General features: G+C 39.5%; 1 protein-coding gene across 4 annotated transcripts; it reads left to right on the top strand.

Annotated features, from left to right (window-relative positions):
* The first annotated feature begins 12569 nt into the window (after nt 1-12569).
* On the top strand, nt 12570-22811 carry SLITRK3 (SLIT and NTRK like family member 3). Of its 4 annotated transcripts, none has more exons than XM_017503257.2 (2): nt 12570-12928; nt 18691-22811. In XM_017503257.2, the coding sequence occupies exon 2, from the start codon at nt 18712-18714 to the stop codon at nt 21628-21630; it is 2919 nt and encodes a 972-aa protein (XP_017358746.1). In that variant the 5' UTR covers nt 12570-12928; nt 18691-18711; the 3' UTR covers nt 21631-22811. The 4 variants fall into 4 exon arrangements, with proteins under 4 accessions (XP_017358746.1, XP_017358745.1, XP_037585428.1 ...); XM_017503256.2 differs by lacking the exon at nt 12570-12928 and adding an exon at nt 13060-13940; XM_037729500.1 differs by lacking the exon at nt 12570-12928 and adding an exon at nt 13060-13991.
* The last annotated feature ends 384 nt before the right edge of the window (nt 22812-23195 follow it).

Genomic DNA, 23195 nt, shown 5'->3' with positions numbered 1-23195 from the left:
CTGTCGTTGTCCATAGAGAGTATAGATATCAGTACACAGGAACAAAAAAGAGGACCACTGCTGTTGCGGGGGGGAAGCTGTGACCCCTAGAAAGGTATCACAGTGTCTCCAAACACTACGTAAGGAAATAGCTAAGGATTTTCCAAACGATCACTCTGCATATCCAGAATTACAAAGAGGCTCTAGAGAGTTTTGCCTAAATCAAGTTGTAGACAACCAAATATTCTCATAAGGAGGTAAACATATGTTACAGGGTGCAGAGACATTCCCCAAACCCTCAACTCTTTTCCTGAATGTATTTGTTTAATGTGATATATACTCACTATATCTACCGTAGGGATATGAAGATGAACTGTTTAATTCTGCCTGACACAGTTTATAATTATCTTAATATCTGTTTTAAAAATGAAAAGGCAAGACTATTCATAAAAGAGGTTAAAAATAGAATAAGATTAAATATCAATAGTGGTGCTCCAGGCAACTTGCTTAGCATTACCTGAGCCATAAGTGGAATCAGCCAATACGATAACTTCAAAGACTTGGTAAATTCTGAGGATTTTTGTCATTTAAGAGCATCAGGAAAAGAAAATGTGAATGATATAGAACCCTCACCATATTTACATTTTGCTATTCATTAATTCATTCAGCAGATACATTTTTCAAGTACTTTCCAGACTCTGAGGATATAAAATTGAAAAAAGAGTGCTATGTCTTGAAACTCACATTCTATTATGGTAGACATGCAATAAATGAACCACAAAATTATCCTAAAACTTTGTGCTAGCTCTTGCTGTTATGCAGGATATTGAATGTTTTAAGAATACTGAATGCCTACATTGTTAGTGGCACTGGGAATGAACTGATGATGAAATCCACAAATTTCAGCCTGATGTTCAAGATCATCTCCAATATTACACAGCCTATTTGTGTAATATTATCTCTTACTGGTCACCTCTGAGATCAACAAAGAATGCCATAGCCAACCCAAATTAACTGCCTGACCTGAATATATCTCTTGCCTCAAACCTCATCACACCTACCAAAATCATTCTTTCAATGCATCTCTTGAGAAGGAGGCCTTCCAATTTGAAGCCCTTACTAATGCCCCTAAGTTAGATCTCTCCCTCAATTTAAATGCTACACACCTGTGCATGCCTCTCTTTTATGGCATTGATTTTGTCTTTTACTGTGTACTCACATTCATAAGCATGCCTAACCTAGTCATTTGAATGGAAACTCTTTGAGGGCAGGGACTCAAAAGTTTCTAACTTTTCTCAGCATTTTAGGCTTTGTTTAGCACGCTATCTTACATAGTTAGACCACAAGTTATATTTCTTGTATTGAATTGTGTTATATTTGCTTGGGTGCAATGGCAGAAGATAAAATTCAGTTGCTGATTCATGAGCAACATCTGTTCAAGGGAATCTGTACAAGGTTAAAAGTAGTCTAACATTAATCTTAGAGTAATATTACTAAACATTAAAACCTTAGCCTCAATTATGTCCACTTCAGTTATGAATCTTTGAATCTGTCAGCTTTCTTGTTTCTAATATAAACTCTTTGTCAGAATTCTCGAAATTTCAAAACTCTTGTGAATTCCACATATAACCTGAATTTTAGGGAACTGATATTTATATGTCTATGCATTCTATTCCCATATAATCACCTCAGCCAATATTTTTTGTTCAAAATATAAAAACCAACCTTTCCTCGGAGTTTAAAAGCATAGACAACTCAGTGCAAAACTCAATGAAATACAACAAATTTAAAATATAACAGTAAAACAAATATATTCTTTTTAATTCAGATTTAATATTGTGTCAATAATCTGCATACTAAGTTATTTAGATAGAAATATTGTGTATGAAGGTGCAAAAATTTGTCTATGTTCAGCACATGCATATTTGTAATCATACACTAATAATTCTGCATCTAGGTCACATATACATGTCATTGTGTACATATACACAACACACATTCACATAACATTAGACCATACAAAATGTACATATTCATGACATGTATTTTTCATAACTAGTGATTTCATATCTACACAATGTTCTTTCTGGCACATAGATTTGAAAATATTGGTATATTACAGGTGTGTTTACCTACAGGTAAAAGTCTACTCCACGGTAGTCAATCATTTTTTGCCATTGTCTTTTAAAAGTCCTATCTGGTAACACTGCACGATAATACAGTTTAGGTTTACTTTCTTTTTGTCTAACAAAGAAACAGAAAAGAAATATTTTTATACCATTATCATGTGTGTCTCAAGACTGTGACTGGGGTCACATTTCCATTAATAAGCAATGTTCTGTAAAAGGTTTTATTATATCATTTTGGAAAAATGAAAGACTGTGACCCCCATGTCCCCATGATCCTGGTGAAAATGAAATGGGTGTATACACATAGGCACAATCCAGGACACAGAACGTTTGGTACACAAAGGACGATCAGACCAGTCCTACCCAGAACAATTCCATTGAGTAGTTTCTGTTGCACGTACCAGCTCGGCTGCCCAGGATCCATTCTGCCTTTAAATACTACAAAGCAATTTACACTCCAAGTGCCGCCCGCTTAAGTTCTTCCTTTTGCTCTCAGAAATGGAAATACTTGCACAGTGAGTGATGCCTTGTTGCAGCTGCTGCGCGAGTCCAGAAACCCATCTCTGAGCCGCGCGGGATTAAGCCCTGCGGCTCCAAGCTCATTCTCCCCAGCAGCTGGCAACTGGCCGGTCGCTGGGAGGCGAGAACGAGCACCAGCGCGCCATCTGGAGGCGTTAAGAGGCAGCTGCAGCAAATTTATAACAACTGGGGGGAACAAGCTTGTCAGAAAATTCTTGTTAAGTAATCACATGGTTTTATTTACACATTCTTGTGCGTTTTTAAAAAGACAAACACAATTGCAGGAAGTCCGCATTCTGTTGCGTATGAATATTCTATGTTTTTCATACGTCACAATAAAATAAAAAAATCGATTTCACGTAGGTACAAACACCACGAGATGGTAAATTTTCTGCTTCTTGGTGGCTCATCTCAAAGGAAGATAATTAACACTGACTGCTATCAGAAGTTTCCGGATTTGGCTATTTAACTCAAAGGCAGCTTTCCAAAAGAGAAATCTATCCCTCTGAACTAAGAACGCAAGTGTGTTAAACATGCTCTGCTACTTTGAAAAACTATGAACCTTACCTCTGGAAATGTTTAGTCTGCTCTTTATCAATGCATTATACTGACTTCAGTATGATAACAAGGAAAAGTAGTTTCAGCTATACTTCATGTGATCAGGTGTTCATATGACTTTAATATTTCAAAAAAAAAAAACTTCTTTCAATTAGTTTCCCACTATTAATCTCCCTAAGCTTCTTTCCCTTAAAGAGAATAATTTGGCATACCTGGATGAGATATAAGCTTAATTAATTGAATAGAACATTTTATGGCTTATCTACTATGGTATGCATTTAGAAATATAATCATTAAATATTTCTTAATTCCCTATAGACGAATGAACTGCATGCCTACCCCGATTCCTACTTCCACAACTAGGAATGTGTCATGACTTTGAATTTCACTTTTTTAAAAATAAATTTCACTTTAAAACTATTTAATCAGAACCTTATCTACAGTGGTTGTGGGTTTTTGTTTTGTTTTGTTTTGTTTTTCGGGGAAATGTGAACCAGAGATTGCTTATGCACTCCGTGGGGCCCCCTTGTAGAAATTCTTAATCACTTCAATTTCAAATCAGTTTTTGAGAATATCTGGCAGAATAAACACAGAAGAAATTTCCCTCAGCAGTATTTCATCTCAATTGTTTATTTCTATTTGTATGATAAATGAACACATTGTTTTTCAAGCACATACCATTAAACATATTTTGCAGAAAAGTAAAATTTTTATTTTAAATACAGACAGTATGTACCAAATATTTATACTATAAATTTTTTGTGAGTTTGTTAAGGGTCTGAAAACAGATGTTCTAATGAGATTAAAAGGAATGTTAATTCTTCATGTTGCTACACCTTCAGCTTTTAGCACTGTGGAATCTGAAAATGATTTGTTAAATAACTCCTAAATTACATGACTTGTATGCTGCAGGATAGTTACAGACTTCTTAGAAAGTCAAGGCACTCAAATATATTGTTCAAGATAGCAAGCAGAATAAATAGCATTTGGAAAAGTATACATAATAGAGAAACATACAGCGACCACACATAGATGTGTCTAACTCTTACCAAACAAAATTGACATGTACATTCAGATATAACATGTAATTAAACAAGAGATAAATTTTCACACATAAATATCTTAACCTTACAAAATCAGTAAGTAAATATTTCCCCAAATTTTAAGAATAATTTTATTGACAAAAATTAAGCAAATTAAATATTTACATATATAAACAGAAAAAAAAGTAAGACATTATTGACAGGATTGGTCATATGAATCTCATAGTCAAAGACATTGGGGCTATGCTCATCAGAACCAAAACCTGATAATGACAGGAGCTGATGCTACGTGCAGAAGAGAGGGTTATGTGGTTAAGGGAGGAAGAAAAGTATTATGGTCACGTTTGTTTCCTGAAAGGCCTAAAGCTGATCTTCAGACACCGGGAACAGGGAACATATAGAAAAGGAGTAAAATTCCAATTAGAAAGATACTAAGGATGTAAAAGGTATTATTTCAGTTTCCATAATTTAATACGTAAAACACAAGAAAAGAAAAAATTTAGGACAAAGTCACACTGTTAGGTCTAAAAAAATAAAATAATGGATGGGCTCCTTAATGCCTGTCTCTTTCAATGAACTAGGATGAGAATCTGTATTCGATATTTATTACTATATAATAAATTACCAAAAATGTAGTGGACTAAAACAAAGTACATTTATTGCATCACAGTTTCCGTAGGTCAGCAGTCCAAACATGGCTCAGATGAGTCCTCTGCTCAATGTCTTATGAGACTGCGATCGAGAGGCCAATTGGACTGTGTTTTTATCTGGAGGCTTGACAGGGAATAATTTATTTCTGAATTTGATCAGGTTGTTTAAAGTATTTATTTCTCTAGGGCTGTAGAACCCATGGTTGCTTGCTTCTTCAAGGACATCAGGAAAATTTGTTTTCATTTTCAAGAGTCACCAATCTCTTTTAAGAATTTTCATCTGATTAAGCCAGACCCACCCCAAATAACCTCTCTTTTGGTTACCTCAGAATCATCTGATTAGGGAGTTGAATTATATCTGTACAATTATTTCCCTCTTGCCATATTTTATTGAGAAGAATGAAGTACCAGGTTCCATCCACACAAAACAAGAGGGGATTAGGCAGGGGCATGATTCATTGGGCATCACCTTACTGTGCTTCCACAACAGGGTCTGTGCAAAAGCACAGGATATTTCTTGCATACCACTCCAAAGTTAATTGTGATAACCTTGGAGAAATGACAGCTCAGGGTCATTTTGTTGTCTTTAGGATCAAGGCAGACAAATGGATTTGTTTATTATAGATGAATTATAAATGCATAGTTATATCTGTGATGAAAGAAGTTTAACAACAGCAAAAACAAAATACCTGAAGGAGTCATCTGATGAAGAAGAAACATGGAGGTAAAGATGGATGCAGTGAATTCAGGAGTGATGTCCGACTCATGAGCGGACTTGGGACAGTGAAGAACGTTGGTGAAGATGAAGCTGCAATAGCTTTATGTATTGGACATATTTACGTTGTCTGGAAGCTTTCCCACAGCCCCTTGTGCCTACTCAGCCATGTTCTGAGGTGGCTCAGCCTTATTAGATAAGTGTATACACTTGACTGAAAAGAATACAACCAGAGATTGTCCAGAAATTTACAGCTTATGTGGCCTTACTGAAAAAAAAAAAAAATTAACCTATCTAATTAGACTTTCAGGAATTTGAACTAGCAGAAAAGAGAGAAGTTATCAGTTGCTAGAGAATGTTATAAATGAAAGGTCATGGAATAACTGTGAACTGAGTGCTAGCTAATATAAAAAATAACTATTTAACAGGAACATAAAAAGGTGCAGACTCAGGAAGTAGAGATTAGAAGTAATAGTCCTTCATCTAATTCCTCCAAAACATTCATATGGAGTTTCTGTTATGTACTGGGCACTGCTTGATGTAGCAACGATACCACAGTGAACTAAACAAAGTCCCTGTTGTGATGAAACTTATTGTTGTAGGAGGCGGGTAGTCAAATACACAAGTGAATATATGTTAGCAGGTAGAGAAGCTGTAGGAATAAACAAGTTATGTAGTTCAAGAGTAGTGTGTGAATCACTGCTGGAGATAGCATGGTCAAGAATGCCTACATGACCATGTGTCCTTTGAACAGAAACGGAAACACAGTGAAGGTGGCAGCCATGCTAATGTTTGTGAAAGAATGTTCTGGGCAGAGTGCATAGCAGCTTCAGGTGTCCTGAGATATATGTGTTCTCATTGAGTGGAAAGAAGACCAATGTGGAAAATACGGCTGGCACAGTGGGAGCAGATGTTAGGACATAGGTCAGATATGGACTGAGCAAAATAATCATACAGGGCTTAGGAACCTGAGTAAGGACTCTTGCTTTTACATGAAGAGATAGGAAGCCAGTAGGGGGTTACTGGAAAATTGTATTATACTTAAATTTGTATTAGTCACTCTTCCTTCCGTAAGCAACAGAAAGAAGCTAAGGGAAGGGGCAGGGAGTCAGCCATGCAGATCCTAAGACAGAAAAGACCTAATATTCGGTACGTTCCCCAGGAACTCTGGCTGAGGTAGTTTCAGCTCTTGATTTCTATGAGATGAAGGCTGTAAATCTTCAAAATAAACAAACAAATCCCACCAACAACCCTTTTCTTAAACTAGTTGTATAGATCTCAGTTCCTTGCAAAGTGAACACTAGAAGATCTATTTGATAGAAAAAAGCCAGTTCAGCTTGCTGAGCAACAGGTGTTGCATTTTGGGTGATTCTTCCTGTCAAGCTGGGCAGTATACGAAATAAACAGAGTTATTTTTCCAGGGTATTGGTTTAAACCCAAAGGAAAAGGTCAGTTTCCAAAGATTATCTGATCTTTGGTGACACGAGTGTTCCAAGAGTTTCTAACTTAGTAAATATAATCATTGAATATCAATAAAAATGTATTTAGGGCATATAATTCGTTGTTAATATTTTATAGATAGCTATTCTGTGTGTTTTATACCACAGAATCTTTGAAACTAGGTATTCTCCCCATCTTAGAAATAAAATAATTCAAACAAGTAGTTTATAAGAAGTCCATTAATTTTCAACTTTGTATACTTCTAACACATGTATCTATAGAAACACACACACCTCTGTATCACTTGTATATGTGTAGGCATATTTTGGCTATTTTTCATAGCACTTCAAATGAAATATAAAATAAACTACGATATGTTTTAAGGTAAAAATTGGAAGTATCAGCAAATGCTTTTTCACTTTCTTAACTACATCAAATATTTAATCACCGCCCTTGGAATAAAAATATTCAACTGCAACAAAAAGTAAAAAAAAAAAAAATAGTTTTGGGTTAGATTATTTGAAATTATTAAGGGCACAACATAAAATACATGCTTAAATATACAGGTCTTAAATATGTATCTTCTATTTGTGTTTTTGGTGTATCTTTTTGGAAGGTATTTTAGAATTTTTCAGGAGGGGAGGTCAGTTTGTAGCATCTTGGTTTCCACATCATTTGATAGCTTTACCATCATTAAAAGGCAGTGAATGATACCTTCACCATTACACATAATGTTTATTACTTTTTGTCGTTAACATTAGTTAAAATGTTTGCCAAATAATAACATTTGTAGTAAACATTTTCTTACTTACAAAGTTTTTTAAGCCATGCCAACTGAAGTGCCATATTTAGATCATTCATCTGTGAAAGTATTTTATCAAATATGGTGAAGAAAAAAATGACATGCATATGGAATAATACATTTATCTTTAGATGCGCAAATGTGAAAAAAAATCAATTTAACTACTAAAAAGGCAGAGTTACAGATATAGAAATCACTAAACGTTTGTTGTTTAGCAACATAGAAATGTGAAGGAGACTTAGAATATAGAAGCTAAAACAAGCTGTAGATGCCTAAGCCTCAGTAGTGATATAGGGGAGGCAGCCAAATTCAAAGGAACTATACTTTTTTTTTTTAAGTTACTTTGGGAATTGCTAACATTAAGAAATATATTCAGTGTTTCACTACACTCTTGTTCTATACTTAAGATCCAAGACTGTAACTAAGATTTCCATTATTTGTGAATTCCAGCAATGATCATATTAAAGCCTTGGTGCTGAGAGCATTTTTCATCAGGCTCTTCCTATTGAAATCAGCCTTATTTCAGAAAACTCATTTTATATTCATGTTCTCAAATAGCTTTCAAAAATTCAAAAACCAGGAGAAACTTGGTTTTACTTACAAACATCTACATGTAGAGTTTAGGCTCCCTAATCTGCGTAGCTGATAGCAGTACTATCCCTCTATGATGTTGTAGTTGGTTTAAAGTCAGTAGATTAAAAGGACACATACAGAACTTCAAGTGTGCTCCCAAAGGGATTTTGATGAAGATTGATTAAAATATTGCGGATATTTCAGAAGTAACTCTCAAACACTGCAATGATCTCTAACATTTTGTCACTTTGTGCTTACAACAAAATCCATAGTCTCATGGCTTCAGTTATTTTATCAAGTTAAACCACTCCTTCCCCAGCTCTAACTCCTATCTCAAAGACTAGTTCTGCATTTCTACCTGGCAGGTGAGTTTCTTTGCATAAATATATACTTAAATAACTAGGAAGTTTATTACCATAGACTTTTGAACAAGTCCTCAAGGGGTAAAACAAAAACAATTGATGGTAAGTAAAAGTTTTAACTTAACTTTTTTTTGAATCAATTAGATTTGTTCAAAAATAAAATGGCCTGCTCTGAAATGCCCTAAGCTCCATAACCTATGTAACAAACCTGCACACCCTGCACGTGCATCTTGAATCTAAAAATAAAAGCTGATGAGAAAAATAAACATAATCTTGACAACAACTTGCCAGGGGATAGTGAAGTAGAGATTCTAATATCACATAATTGGTCACACCGGATTACCTTCCAAGTCCCTTTTAATCCTGAGATTTTATGATTCTATAAAATTATTATTTTCTTCTCTCGTAATATATTTAAAAAATATTTTTCTACCACTAAAGCTTATATGATTTACCTTTTTCCCATTACATGTAACATCTATCTTTAATTCCTGATGCATGGCTCAATAATCAATTGACTTCAACTTGTACATTTGATTTATTTCTCTTCATCTTGGTCTTTTAAAACCTTTTCCCCTGTCAGTAATTTTAATGTTAGTATGTACAATTTATTAATTCCAAATAATTTTGAAAAATATCTTTAAAAGAAGTCAACAATCTTGTGCTTAATCCAGCGTATAAATAAACATTTATTTATATTGAATAGTTTAACTCTGATTGTCTCAAAATAGCTCACATAACCTTTGAGATTAAAACACTTGTTTACTTCAAAAAGAGGCTGAGGTTTCATTTAGTAGATACCTATAAAGTGCTTTAAAATGTTTTAGTGAAATGGGATATAAAAGATCAATATCTAATTGAATATCTTATAACTTCTTCTTATTTATAGCTTGTTAAATCTATGTTGATTCACTACATTTTATAAGATGCTATTACAAAAACAAAATTATCAATTGATTTGGAAATTTTTATGACAAAAAATATTTCAAAAGTGTTTCTCCTATGGAGATATAGAAAGATAAATAGAAATAAACATTTCTGTAATATGTAGCCCTCAGTCTGAATTGTTCAACCTTTTGATACTTTCGTAAATACTAATAATCATCCAAAGAACACAACTAAAATATTGATTCATGTTTTATCATATTTTTTATTTGTTTAATGTTTACAGGTTATATTCCCATTTATAAAATTGTTTGTAACTATATTTTCAATTGTTTCAACAGTGGTATGTCAAAAGTTAAGCAAATGAGGAGGTAGTTAGGTTTTGATGGTTATCAAACATGTACTTTGTTGACCTAAACAGAATGTAAAATTAACAAAGACAATAAAAAAGATAGGTTTCACAAATGTTTTTACAATGCATAAAGATGGGTGAATCCAATATGTAGATGACCTAGTATGCTGTGCATAAGCATAGATTACCTCAACTGCATTTAGAGTTAGGAACTTTCTTGAGTGACAGCTTCATTATACAATATACAGCTCTCTAGCCCTAGTCTAATCAGTAGTAAATCTTTAAAAAGATGTATTTATTTTATTTAAATCATCAAAATGAGAAAAATACATGCTAGACCAAAAATAAAGCCTATCTTAGTTATTTTAATATCATTGTTTCTCTTTGAAAAATGATGGAATAGTTAAAAGGAAACTCTTGAAATATTGTAATGTTTATAATTTAAACACCAATCAGCAATATAGACATAACTAACACCTTGTTGAACTAAAAATGACATCCTATATATTATTTTTATGTTTTCCTATTATCCATTATGCATCATCAATAAAGAACAATTTTTTTTTTTTTAATGAGAGTTCTCCCTTTTTTACAATGTAAATGATGTTTGGTTAAAATAAAACTAGGGACATATCTGCATGAAAAGCACAAAAAAGGTCACAACATAAAATCAAGTATTCATTATAATCACTTACTCCACCAAATTTTTATCTGGCCTGAGGTATTTGTGTGAGGAGTATTCATTTATAACTCTAACACCTCGTCCTAGCTCTTCAATCTTCTGCAGCTCCCCAGTACCATCAGGCCATATCAACATCTGCTCAGAGTAAGTAAATTAATATAGTCAGAGCTCTCACATCAAAATAACCTTGAAAATAGTTCCAAAAAAATAAAGAGATTCAGTTACTTTAGCAGTGATGTTGCCTAATGTCTTTCAGGGTTACTCTAATATCCTCCAGCCCTGAGGCTCAAAGGGCATGTGTGTGATTTCACACTTGTCCACATAAAAATAATGGTATGCCCAAAAGTGATTCTCCTTAAATTGGGAAACCACCTGAAAAGGCCAAATATACCTCTGTGACACATCAAACTACTGATACAGTTTGATTTTCCTGACTGATTCATTATGGAAATGAACTCCTTTGGCGATCTTGCCTAGATATACCACTTTGAAATCCAATTTGGAGACCCAGTGAGTGAAATACCTACGACAAATGTTCTTTGTACATCTATGTCTTCCTGTATGTAAAATTCACATGGAAGAATGTATTATCCTAGAAAATACTGGAGAGAGGTTTGGAATTCATGCCAGTGAGTCTGAAATGTTATATTTAAAAAGAATCCATTTTAATACATGGTGCTTTTTATTACTTTCTAGGGCTCTGTAGATACTTTACTGATCTTAATAATCTTCAAGAATGCTGAGTATTTTAAAGAACAAATGGAAACATTATAAGTATGATATATATACACACACATATACATATATATATAATCTAATCTTATTTTATGCAGAACCAACACAATTGCCATACTAAATTTAGTGTGTGTGTGTGTATATATATCCCAAAAAATTCCACAGGCCCCTGGCTGTCTCTATGACCAACTCCATCCTTTCCTATCTTTCAAGATAGGTAACATGGACACTAACTTGAGTTCACATGTCTACATATGAACTAATGATGGTATAAATTATAGTATACACAAAATTTACTAAATAAAGATGTAAAACATATCCAGGCCTGTCAAGGGATTTTATGAATAAATTAAAATACAGTACTGTTTCTTTGCAAAGGATGAGTTAAACTTCTTTGAATGCTTTTAAAAATAGGGTCAAGTTTATTCTACCTTTACAATTAAAATAGCTAAATAACTTTGTTTGCCTTGGACAATTTATTGCATTCGCTTCAGGAAGAAATGGCAAGAGATACAGAGACGACTCCCCAGGCTACCTCCTATTCACTTTGCGAGTTAGTGGAAGACTGTCCTCTTTCCAAAACAGCCGCTGATGAAAGGGATCTATTAAAAAGAATTGCGTTGGTTTACACTGCAGATTGAATGGAGCATTAAACGACTGCATTAGTATGACTGCAGTGGGGGTAATGGTGGCCTCTGTAATGTGGTACTAACACTTTCACATACGTGTAATGATTGCTCCCTTGTCCTTATCTAATTTGTCACGAAATGGCATTTACCATCTCTCTGGCAAATGCCCCCTTCCCAACTCCCTGTGCCCTACCGTTTTATTTCCCCACCCCCCACCCCGGTAAGTGTAAACAGATGAGGAAATATGTGTACTTTCAAATCGTCACCCATGTTTCATGAAGGTGGGGGTTTGCTGCAAATCACTTGGAAACCGCTCCCCGGAGGCGTTTAGAGATACCGCCCACCCAAACAGCTCAGATGTTCTTAATTTGATCACTCCCCCCCAACACCCCACCTTTTGGGCTGTAATTTTCCAAACAGGCATCTCTCTCATCTGCAAATAAAAGTTACAAATCAATCCACATATACAGAATGCTGACTTCCCAACACTCAATTTCACAGGGTGTCTCTTGAAGAGCTGCCAGATTGTGACCGCTAACGGGGGAGAAGGAGAGGGGGACCGAGCGAGCGAGCGAGAGAGAGAGAGAGACAGAGGGAGAGAGAGAGCGCGCGCGATCACTTGCTTCCTTGCTTCCTAAGCCTGCGAGAGGACTGCGGCGGCTGATTTACACAGTTGGCGCGGAGGAGGGGCCGGGGGTGCGGGGGGACGCGCTGGCGGAGCTCTGGCTCTGGGCTGATCTGGGGGCTCCCGAGCGCCGCTCCCTGGGTGCGCGGTTTGGGGGCGGCTGATGGATTTGCATTCAGGTTCCAGCCCTGCGTTTCCCATGTAGGCTCCTTATACCCGACCTGGCGCTCCCGTTTTGGAGGAGACGTTGGTGAGTAACGTGTAATCCGATTTTAGCTATTTCCTAGGCCACTGAAGTGGCACTTTTAAAGCAGGTCAGTCTTAAAAGATGCCGCCGCCGCCGCCGCCGCCGCCGCCGCGAGCGTCTCCTTGGCCTGAAACGTTCGGCGGCCCCCTCCCCCTCCCGCCCCCCTCCCCCGCACCTTCTCCCGCTCGAGAAGTGAGGCTGCTTGAATGGGGAGCTGTCAGGGGACTCACTCTCGGCCCAGGGATCGCTTCGCCTTCGTGCTCTGCCTGAGGTCGCCCCAATCCAAGTGGAATTTGGTGTGCACAGCCATACTGTGTGTGCGTCTCCTCTCCCTCTCCTCCTCTCCCCCCACCTTCGCCGACTGACCAATGCTGGGATCGAGATCCAGTCGCCCCCTTCCTGCCTCCTTTCCGCCTCTCCCCACCCTTTTCTTCTCTGGTCTACACACCACCCACCCCCTCTCCCACCCACCTAAAGGGCAAAGAGCAAAGACACCCTGGAACAGCAAGGGCCAATTCCATCTTCGCGGATGGAAGGAGGCCTCGGGCAGGGATTGCGCTGTGAGTGACAACCTTTCAGGAAGAGAGGAAGGGAGAGATCCGGAGATGCGCTCGGGCCCTCGGGAACAGCGAAGCCCTCCGCTGACCAAGAGCACCGAGGTTTTAAATAACAGGAACGCGGTCCTGGGACACTCACTCGCCTGCCTGCCTGCTACCGCGGGCACGGGGAGCTGTGGTCGGTCCTGAGCTCCCGTCACTGGCATCGCCGCGCTAGGTGCGCGCCCGGCTCTCCCATTGGTATGCAGCGACCATTTCCCTGCAAGTCTCAAAGGTGGAAACGTTTAAACGGATTACAAGCGTGATTTGGTAGCCTTTCGGAAACTTGGTGGTCAGAAGAGGAGAAGCTACAAGGCTACAGGATGATGGATACAATTCCGCCTCCCAGAGAGTTTGCCCCTCCCGCTGGGAAGCCCCTCGGAGCAAACCTCGGAGATCCTGAGCGCTCTGCACCATAGGTACTCGCCGCCATCCTTTCCTACTCTGCCTAATTGAGACCAGTCTTTCTGGTATGTAGGGTGTGCATTGTAGAGCACATCGAGTTTGGCCGCCGTGTCTTCTGTAGGCTCACAGGTGCTAGGGGGTTACTGCAGTTTTGAACTGGATCAGTTAGGTGTAAGGACGTTGATGGAAGGAGGGGTCCTGGAGACTAACATACCCTCGGACCTCTTTTCTGGGTGAAGATATCGTAAGTAACTCCAACAAATAGGCCAGGTGGCAGAGCGAAGGACCCCTCCCCCGGTGGATTGCTCGCTAGCGTTGGAAGAGGTGGAAGGAAAAAGGCTTGAGCTTTTAATAATTTTCCATTTCTAAACAGATCATTGTGCGTTTCGACTGACGACAGCAGATTAGAAAAGGATCTATAGACGGCTCAAAGCTCTTCAGAAAATGAATGATGCAGCATTTTAATTATGTGTTCTAGGGAAGATCGTTTTGCATCCATATTGGAATATTTAATCTTAGATTAAATATTAGGAGAAATTAGTGAGCTGTAAGATCCAGCAGTGGGGAGGAGGAAGTGGGAAGGGGGCACAGCGGGGAGAAAGGGCTTCTTGTCCTCCCTCTGGACAAACAAATGGCTCTGGGCGCTCCCAGCAGGACACGGAAAAAACCGGGGCCCCAAGGCTCAACATCCCCTAACTTTTGGAGCTCTCCCTATCCTTTAGACTCACTATCCTGAGCTAAAGGAAAGGAAAAAGGTGAGATAGGCTTTAGAATACAGCCCAGGTCCAGAACTTAAGGGGTTGGAGTTCAGGAAAGAACAGAGACTTCATTGCAGAGACAACCATTTACCGTCACCTGGAAGCTCAGGGTAGCCTCCCGGATTACCCATCGATTCCATCACATCATGGGATCAGATAAGACCCGAGAAATAGTCACCGCCTCTGCACGTTGGGTACCCAAAGTGCTGGGCGGGGGATGGGGGGGGTGTGGGTGCCAACAGCTGGGGAGGGAGATGGAATTGCTCTGATTCTGAGCTTAGGCTATCTGTATTGGTTTACTTCTTGGCTGAGACCTATGGGAGCAATAGGGTGGGTCTGGAATATTAAGGGTAGAATGTTAGAAAATTCTGCCCTCCTGCTTACTTAGTAGTATGGTTGCATGTTTCTAATATTAGCTACTGTGTGGCAGTGGACTCATGTGCGGTCATTTTGAATGCAAAATATCATGGAAATTGCCTTTGACTTTTAAGGAACACGTAGTTAGGTGATTTATCTGATTTAGAGCAGTAAGAAAGTGATATGTAATCTGTGCTTTGCTTTAAAATTTGCTTTCGTAAAGGGTGCTTTAAGGGAAAACCATCTCTCCCTACTAACTTTGAGCCCTTGGGCAACTGAGGTTCAGTTTAGTTCTTTAGCAACCAGAAAGTCCCTCCTTTCTCCCCTACCGGCGAGTTGGTGACAGGATTGGTGTGTGCTGGTGGGGGGAGATGGGGAGCATCCACAGCACAGGGTTCCTGGTCATTGGACTCCTTTGCTGCACACTTGGCGCTCCCCAGTTTCCCCACCAAGCTGCATTCCTTCCCAGCAGGCAGGACTGTAATGCTATCTGCTGAGCCTTAAAAAAAAAAACAAAAAAAGAAAGAAAGAAAGAAAAAAAATCCCTCAGAGAGGGTTCCTGAGCTGTCATCTGGTAGTCCTTCTGCAATACAATACCTTCCTTTAACCACCTCCACCCCCACTCCCACTACTCCCTAGGATTCCCTTCCAGAAAATTTCACGGAGAAATATTTGAGTTTTAAAAAATAAGAAAAAAAAGAAAGAACGGACAAAAGCATCCAAATCCTTAAACCCACCCCAATCCTGCGAGGTCTTTCCCGGTGGCAGCATGTGAAATGTACCATTGTTACCCAACTGGTCTGCCTCTCCTTCCCAAGAACAGGCTTGTTTCTGTTTTTAAAAAGGTGGAAGAAAACAAATGCTGTTGAATCCAGGGGAAATCGAAGGCTTTGACCTGCAGCACAACAAAAGAATTCCTGGTGCAACGGGATCGAAGCAAAATGCAGAAGAAACTCGGTCCAAGTCTTTCAGGCTGTCTGAGCTCTTATTAGGGATACCCCAGCAGAATTAGCCAGATTCGGCTTTTCTGCTTTGGGGACCTGGATTTTCCCCTCATCCCCGTCATTGCAGGGAATGTCTGTCCTGTGAAAAAGATAATTCCGAAGGATAGTCTCACTTTTCAAACCACCTGCACTAGAGAGAGGAGCTTTGGAAACTAGAGGAGGAAATCATCCCAGGGATGGTTTCCTTGAGAGTAAAAAAAAAGGAGAAAGAAAATGCCTATCCCCGCCCCCCTCCCCCATCTCCACCTTCCGCACCAAAGAGCTGTTTCCCGTAGGTTGGTCTCCTCCCCCTTCTCTCTGGTTTCTTATTTTGTCAATTTTTGTTCTCTACCCCTCCTCTTCTTTTACACACACACACACACACACACACACACTCACAGCTGTATAGTCAGGGCTTGCTAGTGCTCGCTCCCGAACCCATGCTAAGCGCGTTCCCCTTGGAGCTCATTTTCATGACGTGGAATGCCGGATTCAGGGTTACAGCACACATGTTTTTTAAAAGCCCGAACGAGAGAAGTCAGAGTCTGCCCTGTGACCGAGCCTTCCCCCTCCCTGCCTCCCTCTCGCCCTTCCTCCCAGTGCCCAACGCTGTGCTGTGGGTACCAGAGAGAGCAGCCGCCGCGGCGGCAGGGGCAGGGGCAGCGGAGCTGGAAGCCTGCTGCAGCCCCTGCTCCCTCCTCTGCTGAGTGTGCCAAGCGGCAGTTCTGCATGCTAAAGAAGCCCATTGAAGAGCCCATTGCATTCCCAGCACGTCTCCAGCTTGCTGCTTTTTTTTTTCCTCTTAGTCCCCCACCACCCACAGCCCCCTTTATCCCCTTTTGCTTCAGCTTCACCAAAGCGAAGGGAGAGGGAGGGAAAGAAAGAGAATCCTTAAACTCAAGCAGTTTTTTTTTTTTTTTCTTTTTCTTTTAACTGTTCCTTTCTAATAATTAAATACCCAAACAAACAAAAAACAAACAAAAAAACAACCTCTGGCAAAATAGGTAAGTCCAAGACATCTGGAGCCTTTTTTGCCTAAACCACAGGGACCTGAAAGACCAGAAAAATATTTAAGATGGTGAAGAAGAAAGAACTTCAGTAGATTTTAATATTTTATAAGGGAGATGGAAGACTAACTGATACTGCAATGTAGCCTTTTCTGCCTTCTCTCTCTCCCTCTTTTTTATTTAATTGTTTTTAAATTTTGAGTATTGCATATCTGAGGCAGATTTCTCTTTGCTTTCTCACGGTATCACCTTTCTTTACTGCTGTGAACATTATATCCAAGTGTAGTGTGAAGATTTATTTTTTCACTTTTCCTGTAAATTATAGCATTGTTTTAAGTAAACGGTTGATGAAATATATCTTTCTGTGTGCTATCTGTGAGGAAAATACATGCTAGAAACTTTGGTTTATTTTTATTGATTAAAATCAGTTATTCAATTTTGATTGATATTTTAGTGACTCAGGAAGGACACTGTAATAAAACTGCATTATTGCTTATTTATGTAAAACATTTTTATATACTGATGTTATTAGGCAAGGAAAGTGATTCATAGAGGAAGACTCTATGTTATCAGAATAGTGCACTGCATTTGTTTTTTCTGACTGGAAAAGAATGATATCTTTTTTGAAATGTATTTCATGTGATAGATCATTTATCAGCAGGTAAGAACAGAGGTTTCCACTCTCTCTCGACTTTCACTACCCACCTCCCTTCTAACCAGCCACCTGTTATTCCAGCTTTTTTACAGGGTTCCTCGGTTGATCTTGAAGGCACAGATACACATTCCAAACTAAGCTCTGCAAATGTTTTAATTCAGACATTCCCAGACTCAGCATCCTCTAGCTGTCACTATCTTTAGCTCTGACAATTGCATGGGCATGTTCTTTAGAAGTTCTAATCATTCCTACATGCTTTAAGTAGCCAAATGATACAAATACATAAAAAATATTTATTTAGTTAAAGAAGATGACAATGATCTATTTTGGGGCAAAAGAATGTGGATGTATAGTGTACATACTGACTATACACTGTAATAATGCATATTATGATCATTTCATAAAAATAAACCTTAAGTTTTCCTGAGATGCTAATAATTTTACACATTTCAACATCTGATACTGAGCAATAGGCTCACACTTTTTCATACAAATTAATATAATAGTTTTGGAGTCTGTTATGTCTTTTTAATAGTCAAAACCTATAATTCAAAGAACATATTTTTCTCATCAGAGTTCCAGTCAGATTTATTATGACTATATTTGATGTCACCATGAGTTTTAACAGACAAACAGGTGTAATGGCTACATTATTGCCATTATTACTGAGCCTGCCTATGCCTAAAAGGCAGTACCATTTACCAGTTACGTTGTTTGTTATACAGAGGCAATGCAAGCTGCTTTTGTTCATGTAGTATGCCATTTACCAATTATGGCATGTTTCAAAAAAAAATGCCAGTGCATGGTTCAATATTGCAGAGTCTTCTAAGTTTAAAATATAGGACACACTCTAAACATTAAGCATGTTGCTAGCTCATTTTGAGTGTCAGTTCAACAATTGCTGAAGTTTTTATATAGCTCTTAAAATGCCCCACATGTAGGAGTCAATTAAAATAGTACATATGACTAAAAGCTAAAAATCTGCATTTTTATTTCTGTTGCAGTTTTGTAATCAACCGCGAACGATGAAACCTTCCATAGCTGAGATGCTTCACAGAGGAAAGATGTTGTGGATAATTCTTCTAAGCACAATTGCTCTAGGATGGACTACCCCGATTCCCCTCATAGAGGACTCAGAGGAAATAGACGAGCCCTGTTTTGATCCATGCTACTGTGAAGTTAAAGAAAGCCTCTTTCATATACATTGTGACAGCAAAGGATTTACAAATATCAGTCAGATTACCGAGTTCTGGTCAAGACCTTTTAAACTGTATCTGCAGAGGAATTCTATGAGGAAATTATACACCAACAGTTTTCTTCATTTAAATAATGCTGTGTCTATTAATCTTGGGAACAATGCATTGCAGGACATTCAGACTGGAGCTTTCAATGGTCTTAAGATTTTAAAGAGACTATACCTACATGAAAACAAACTAGATGTCTTCAGAAATGACACCTTCCTTGGCTTGGAAAGTCTGGAATATCTGCAGGCAGATTACAATGTCATTAAACGTATTGAGAGTGGGGCATTTCGGAACCTAAGTAAATTGAGGGTGCTTATTTTAAATGATAATCTCATCCCCATGCTTCCAACAAATTTATTTAAGGACCTACGTGGAAATAGGTTAAAGGTCCTTTTTTACCGAGGAATGCTAGATCATATTGGCAGAAGCCTGATGGAGCTCCAGCTAGAAGAAAATCCTTGGAACTGTACATGTGAGATTGTACAGCTGAAGAGTTGGCTAGAACGCATTCCTTATACCGCCCTGGTGGGAGACATTACCTGTGAGACCCCTTTCCATTTCCATGGAAAGGACCTGCGAGAAATTAGAAAGTCAGAACTCTGTCCCTTGTTGTCTGACTCTGAAGTAGAGGCTAGTTTGGGAATTCCACATTTGCCGTCGAGTAAGGAGAATGCATGGCCAACTAAGCCCTCCTCAATGCTATCCTCTGTCCATTTCACTGCTTCTTCTGTTGAATACAAGTCCTCAAATAAACAGCCTAAGCCCACCAAACAGCCTCGAACACCAAGACCACCCTCCACTTCCCAAGCTTTATATCCTGGTCCAAACCAGCCTCCCATTGCTCCTTATCAGACCAGACCACCAATCCCCATTATATGTCCCACTGGGTGTACCTGTAATTTGCACATCAATGACCTTGGATTGACTGTCAACTGCAAAGAGCGAGGATTTAATAACATTTCTGAGCTTCTTCCAAGGCCGTTGAATGCCAAGAAACTGTATCTGAGTAGCAATCTGATTCAGAAAATATACCGTTCTGACTTTTGGAATTTTTCTTCCTTGGATCTCTTGCATCTGGGGAACAATCGTATTTCCTATGTCCAAGATGGGGCCTTTATCAACTTGCCCAACTTAAAGAGCCTCTTCCTTAATGGCAACGATATAGAGAAGCTGACACCAGGCATGTTCCGAGGCCTACAAAGTTTGCACTACTTGTACTTTGAGTTCAATGTCATCCGGGAAATCCAACCTGCAGCCTTCAGCCTCATGCCCAACTTGAAGCTGCTATTCCTCAACAATAACTTGCTGAGGACCCTGCCAACAGACGCCTTTGCAGGCACATCCCTGGCCCGGCTCAACCTGAGGAAGAACTACTTCCTCTATCTTCCTGTGGCTGGTGTCCTGGAACACTTAAATGCCATTGTCCAGATAGACCTCAATGAGAATCCTTGGGACTGCACTTGTGACCTGGTCCCCTTTAAACAGTGGATCGAAACCATCAGCTCAGTCAGCGTGGTTGGTGATGTGCTTTGCAGGAGCCCTGAGAACCTCACCCACCGTGATGTACGCACTATTGAGCTGGAAGTTCTTTGTCCAGAGATGCTGCACGTTGCACCAGCTGGAGCATCCCCAGCCCAGCCTGGAGATTCTCATCTTATCGGAGCACCAACAAGTGCATCACCTTATGAGTTTTCCCCTCCTGGGGGCCCTGTGCCACTTTCTGTGTTAATTCTCAGCCTGCTGGTTCTGTTTTTCTCAGCAGTCTTTGTTGCTGCAGGCCTCTTTGCCTATGTGCTCCGACGGCGTCGTAAGAAGCTCCCCTTCAGAAGCAAGCGGCAGGAAGGTGTGGACCTTACTGGCATCCAGATGCAATGCCACCGGCTGTTTGAGGATGGTGGAGGAGGTGGTGGTGGAAGTGGGGGTGGAGGACGACCAACTCTTTCCTCTCCAGAGAAGGCCCCTCCTGTGGGTCATGTGTATGAGTACATCCCCCACCCAGTTACTCAAATGTGCAACAACCCCATCTATAAGCCTCGGGAGGAGGAGGAGGTGGCTGTTTCATCAGCCCAAGAAGCAGGGAGTGCAGAACGTGGGGGTCCCGGGACACAACCACCGGGAATGGGAGAGGTTCTCCTAGGAAGTGAGCAGTTTGCTGAGACACCCAAGGAGAACCACAGCAACTACAGGACCTTGCTGGAAAAGGAGAAGGAGTGGGCCCTAGCGGTGTCCAGCTCCCAGCTTAACACCATAGTGACGGTGAATCACCATCACCCTCACCCTCACCACTCAGCGGCTGGTGGGGTTTCAGGAGTAGTTGGGGGGACTGGTGGAGACTTGGCAGGGTTCCGCCACCATGAGAAAAATGGTGGGGTGGTGCTCTTTCCTCCCGGGGGAGGCTGTGGTGGTGGCAGTATGTTACTAGACCGAGAGAGGTCACAGCCTACCCCCTGCACAGTGGGATTTGTGGACTGTCTCTATGGAACAGTGCCCAAATTAAAGGAACTGCACGTGCATCCTCCTGGCATGCAATACCCAGACTTACAGCAGGATGCCAGGCTCAAAGAAACCCTTCTCTTCTCGGCTGGAAAGGGCTTCACAGACCACCAAACCCCAAAAAGTGATTACCTCGAGTTAAGGGCCAAACTTCAAACCAAGCCGGATTACCTCGAAGTCCTGGAGAAGACAACATATAGGTTCTAACAGAAAGAAGAAAATATATTAGTGCTTTTTTTTTTCCAAAAGAAAAGGAAAATAAAAGAAATATATTCCTTGCTCCCTTTACACGTGTCCCAATAACTCCATTCTCACGATCTTCCCTACCCTGAACAAAACTGAAACCGCATGATAACTAGAGAATACAGATGTATGCTCTCCCCTCTCAGATGTGATTTGGAGGAAGGGCCATACTCAGATCATTAATCAATGAAGTGCCTTCGCAGACTTTTGCCAGCAGATGTTATCATTATTTTTTTATACTGAAACTTGAGACTTTGACTGTGCCATGTATAAGGTATACTGGGGATCATTGTATGGATCCTAATTAAGTAAACTTCAATGTGTCTTTTTATTTTCAGTAACTATTTTTTTTTAGTTGTAGTTTTGTTTGAAAGGGAGGGGGGAACAATTTGACATTTGTCATTTGTGGCTTTCTTTCTTCTCATCATGGCACAGATTCTGTACATGTATTAACAATGCAGTTTGCTGCATGCCTGGAAACTGCAAGACGGGGAGGGAGGGGGCGGGTCTTGCTCGAATGTTCTCACTCACTCTCTTGTCTCTCACACACATATCCATCTGCAGATTGTGGTCCCTAAACCTGCAGTTTCTTCCTGCTGGTGCAGGTACACACACACACACACACACACACACACACACACACACACACATATGCCCTATACCATTCCCATTCAACCCAATCTGCTTAGTTCAGGTTTGATCCGTTTTTCTCCTCTCCATAGTTCCATTACCCTTCACTGCTAGTGTACAGCTCATAGCATCTCTCCTGTCACCCTGGGAAAAGTCACATTCTAGGCTGGATTCTACTGAAGTGGAGGCCTGGAGATTTAAAAGCCGAAGACACGCGCCTAGGGATAAGCACCCTCTTTGTGACACTTCATCCTGATGCCAAGATTTTTTGGAGAACATCTGCACTTTCTTATATATATATATAATATTAAAAAAAGCAACTGGGTATATATCACTAACAGCTTTGTAGGAAGCACTTTTAATGTTTTCTCTCTCACACAAAGATTCAAAAGAAATGTGCATATATTTATTCTGTAATTTCAGTGATTATAAATTGTAAAGGTAATGTTTAATCATTGTATAGTGATTATGCGTCTGGTATAGCTTTCCTAATAAAAAGTTTTTGAAAAACATAATACATTATATATAGAGGATACAAAGCTTGAACCTTAAACTCCAGCTATGCCATGCCTTTCGTGCTCCCATTTTAAAAAATGTTTTCTTTTACTTGTTATGCAGAAAGTAACTTATTAACAGGTTTGATGCACTGTGATGTTGATAAATATTACTACCCACCATCCCAAATCAGGATACAATTGAGACTTAAAATCTGACTTATAGTTTACATTTTTTTCTTGAATTATGAATTTCAATCTTAGTAATCAATGATGCACTTTTTCCTAGGCAAGACACAAGGGGGAGAAAATAAAGTAACTAGATTGATAAGAAGGACAGGATTAATTAGGAGAAGGTAATCAAGGATCCATACACTCTAATAAATGACATAAAGAAACCAGAAA

The sequence above is a fragment of the Cebus imitator genome, unplaced genomic scaffold (genome assembly GCF_001604975.1).
Source record: "Cebus imitator isolate Cc_AM_T3 unplaced genomic scaffold, Cebus_imitator-1.0 Scaffold308, whole genome shotgun sequence".
NCBI classification, from domain to species: domain Eukaryota; kingdom Metazoa; phylum Chordata; class Mammalia; order Primates; family Cebidae; genus Cebus; species Cebus imitator.
This window is presented reverse-complemented; position numbering and strand designations above follow the sequence as displayed.

Bases quoted from the DNA above. Each gene is read 5' to 3' on its own strand.
- SLITRK3 (XM_017503257.2), top strand. From the start codon at position 18,712: ATGAAACCTTCCATAGCTGAGATGCTTCACAGAGGAAAGATGTTGTGG.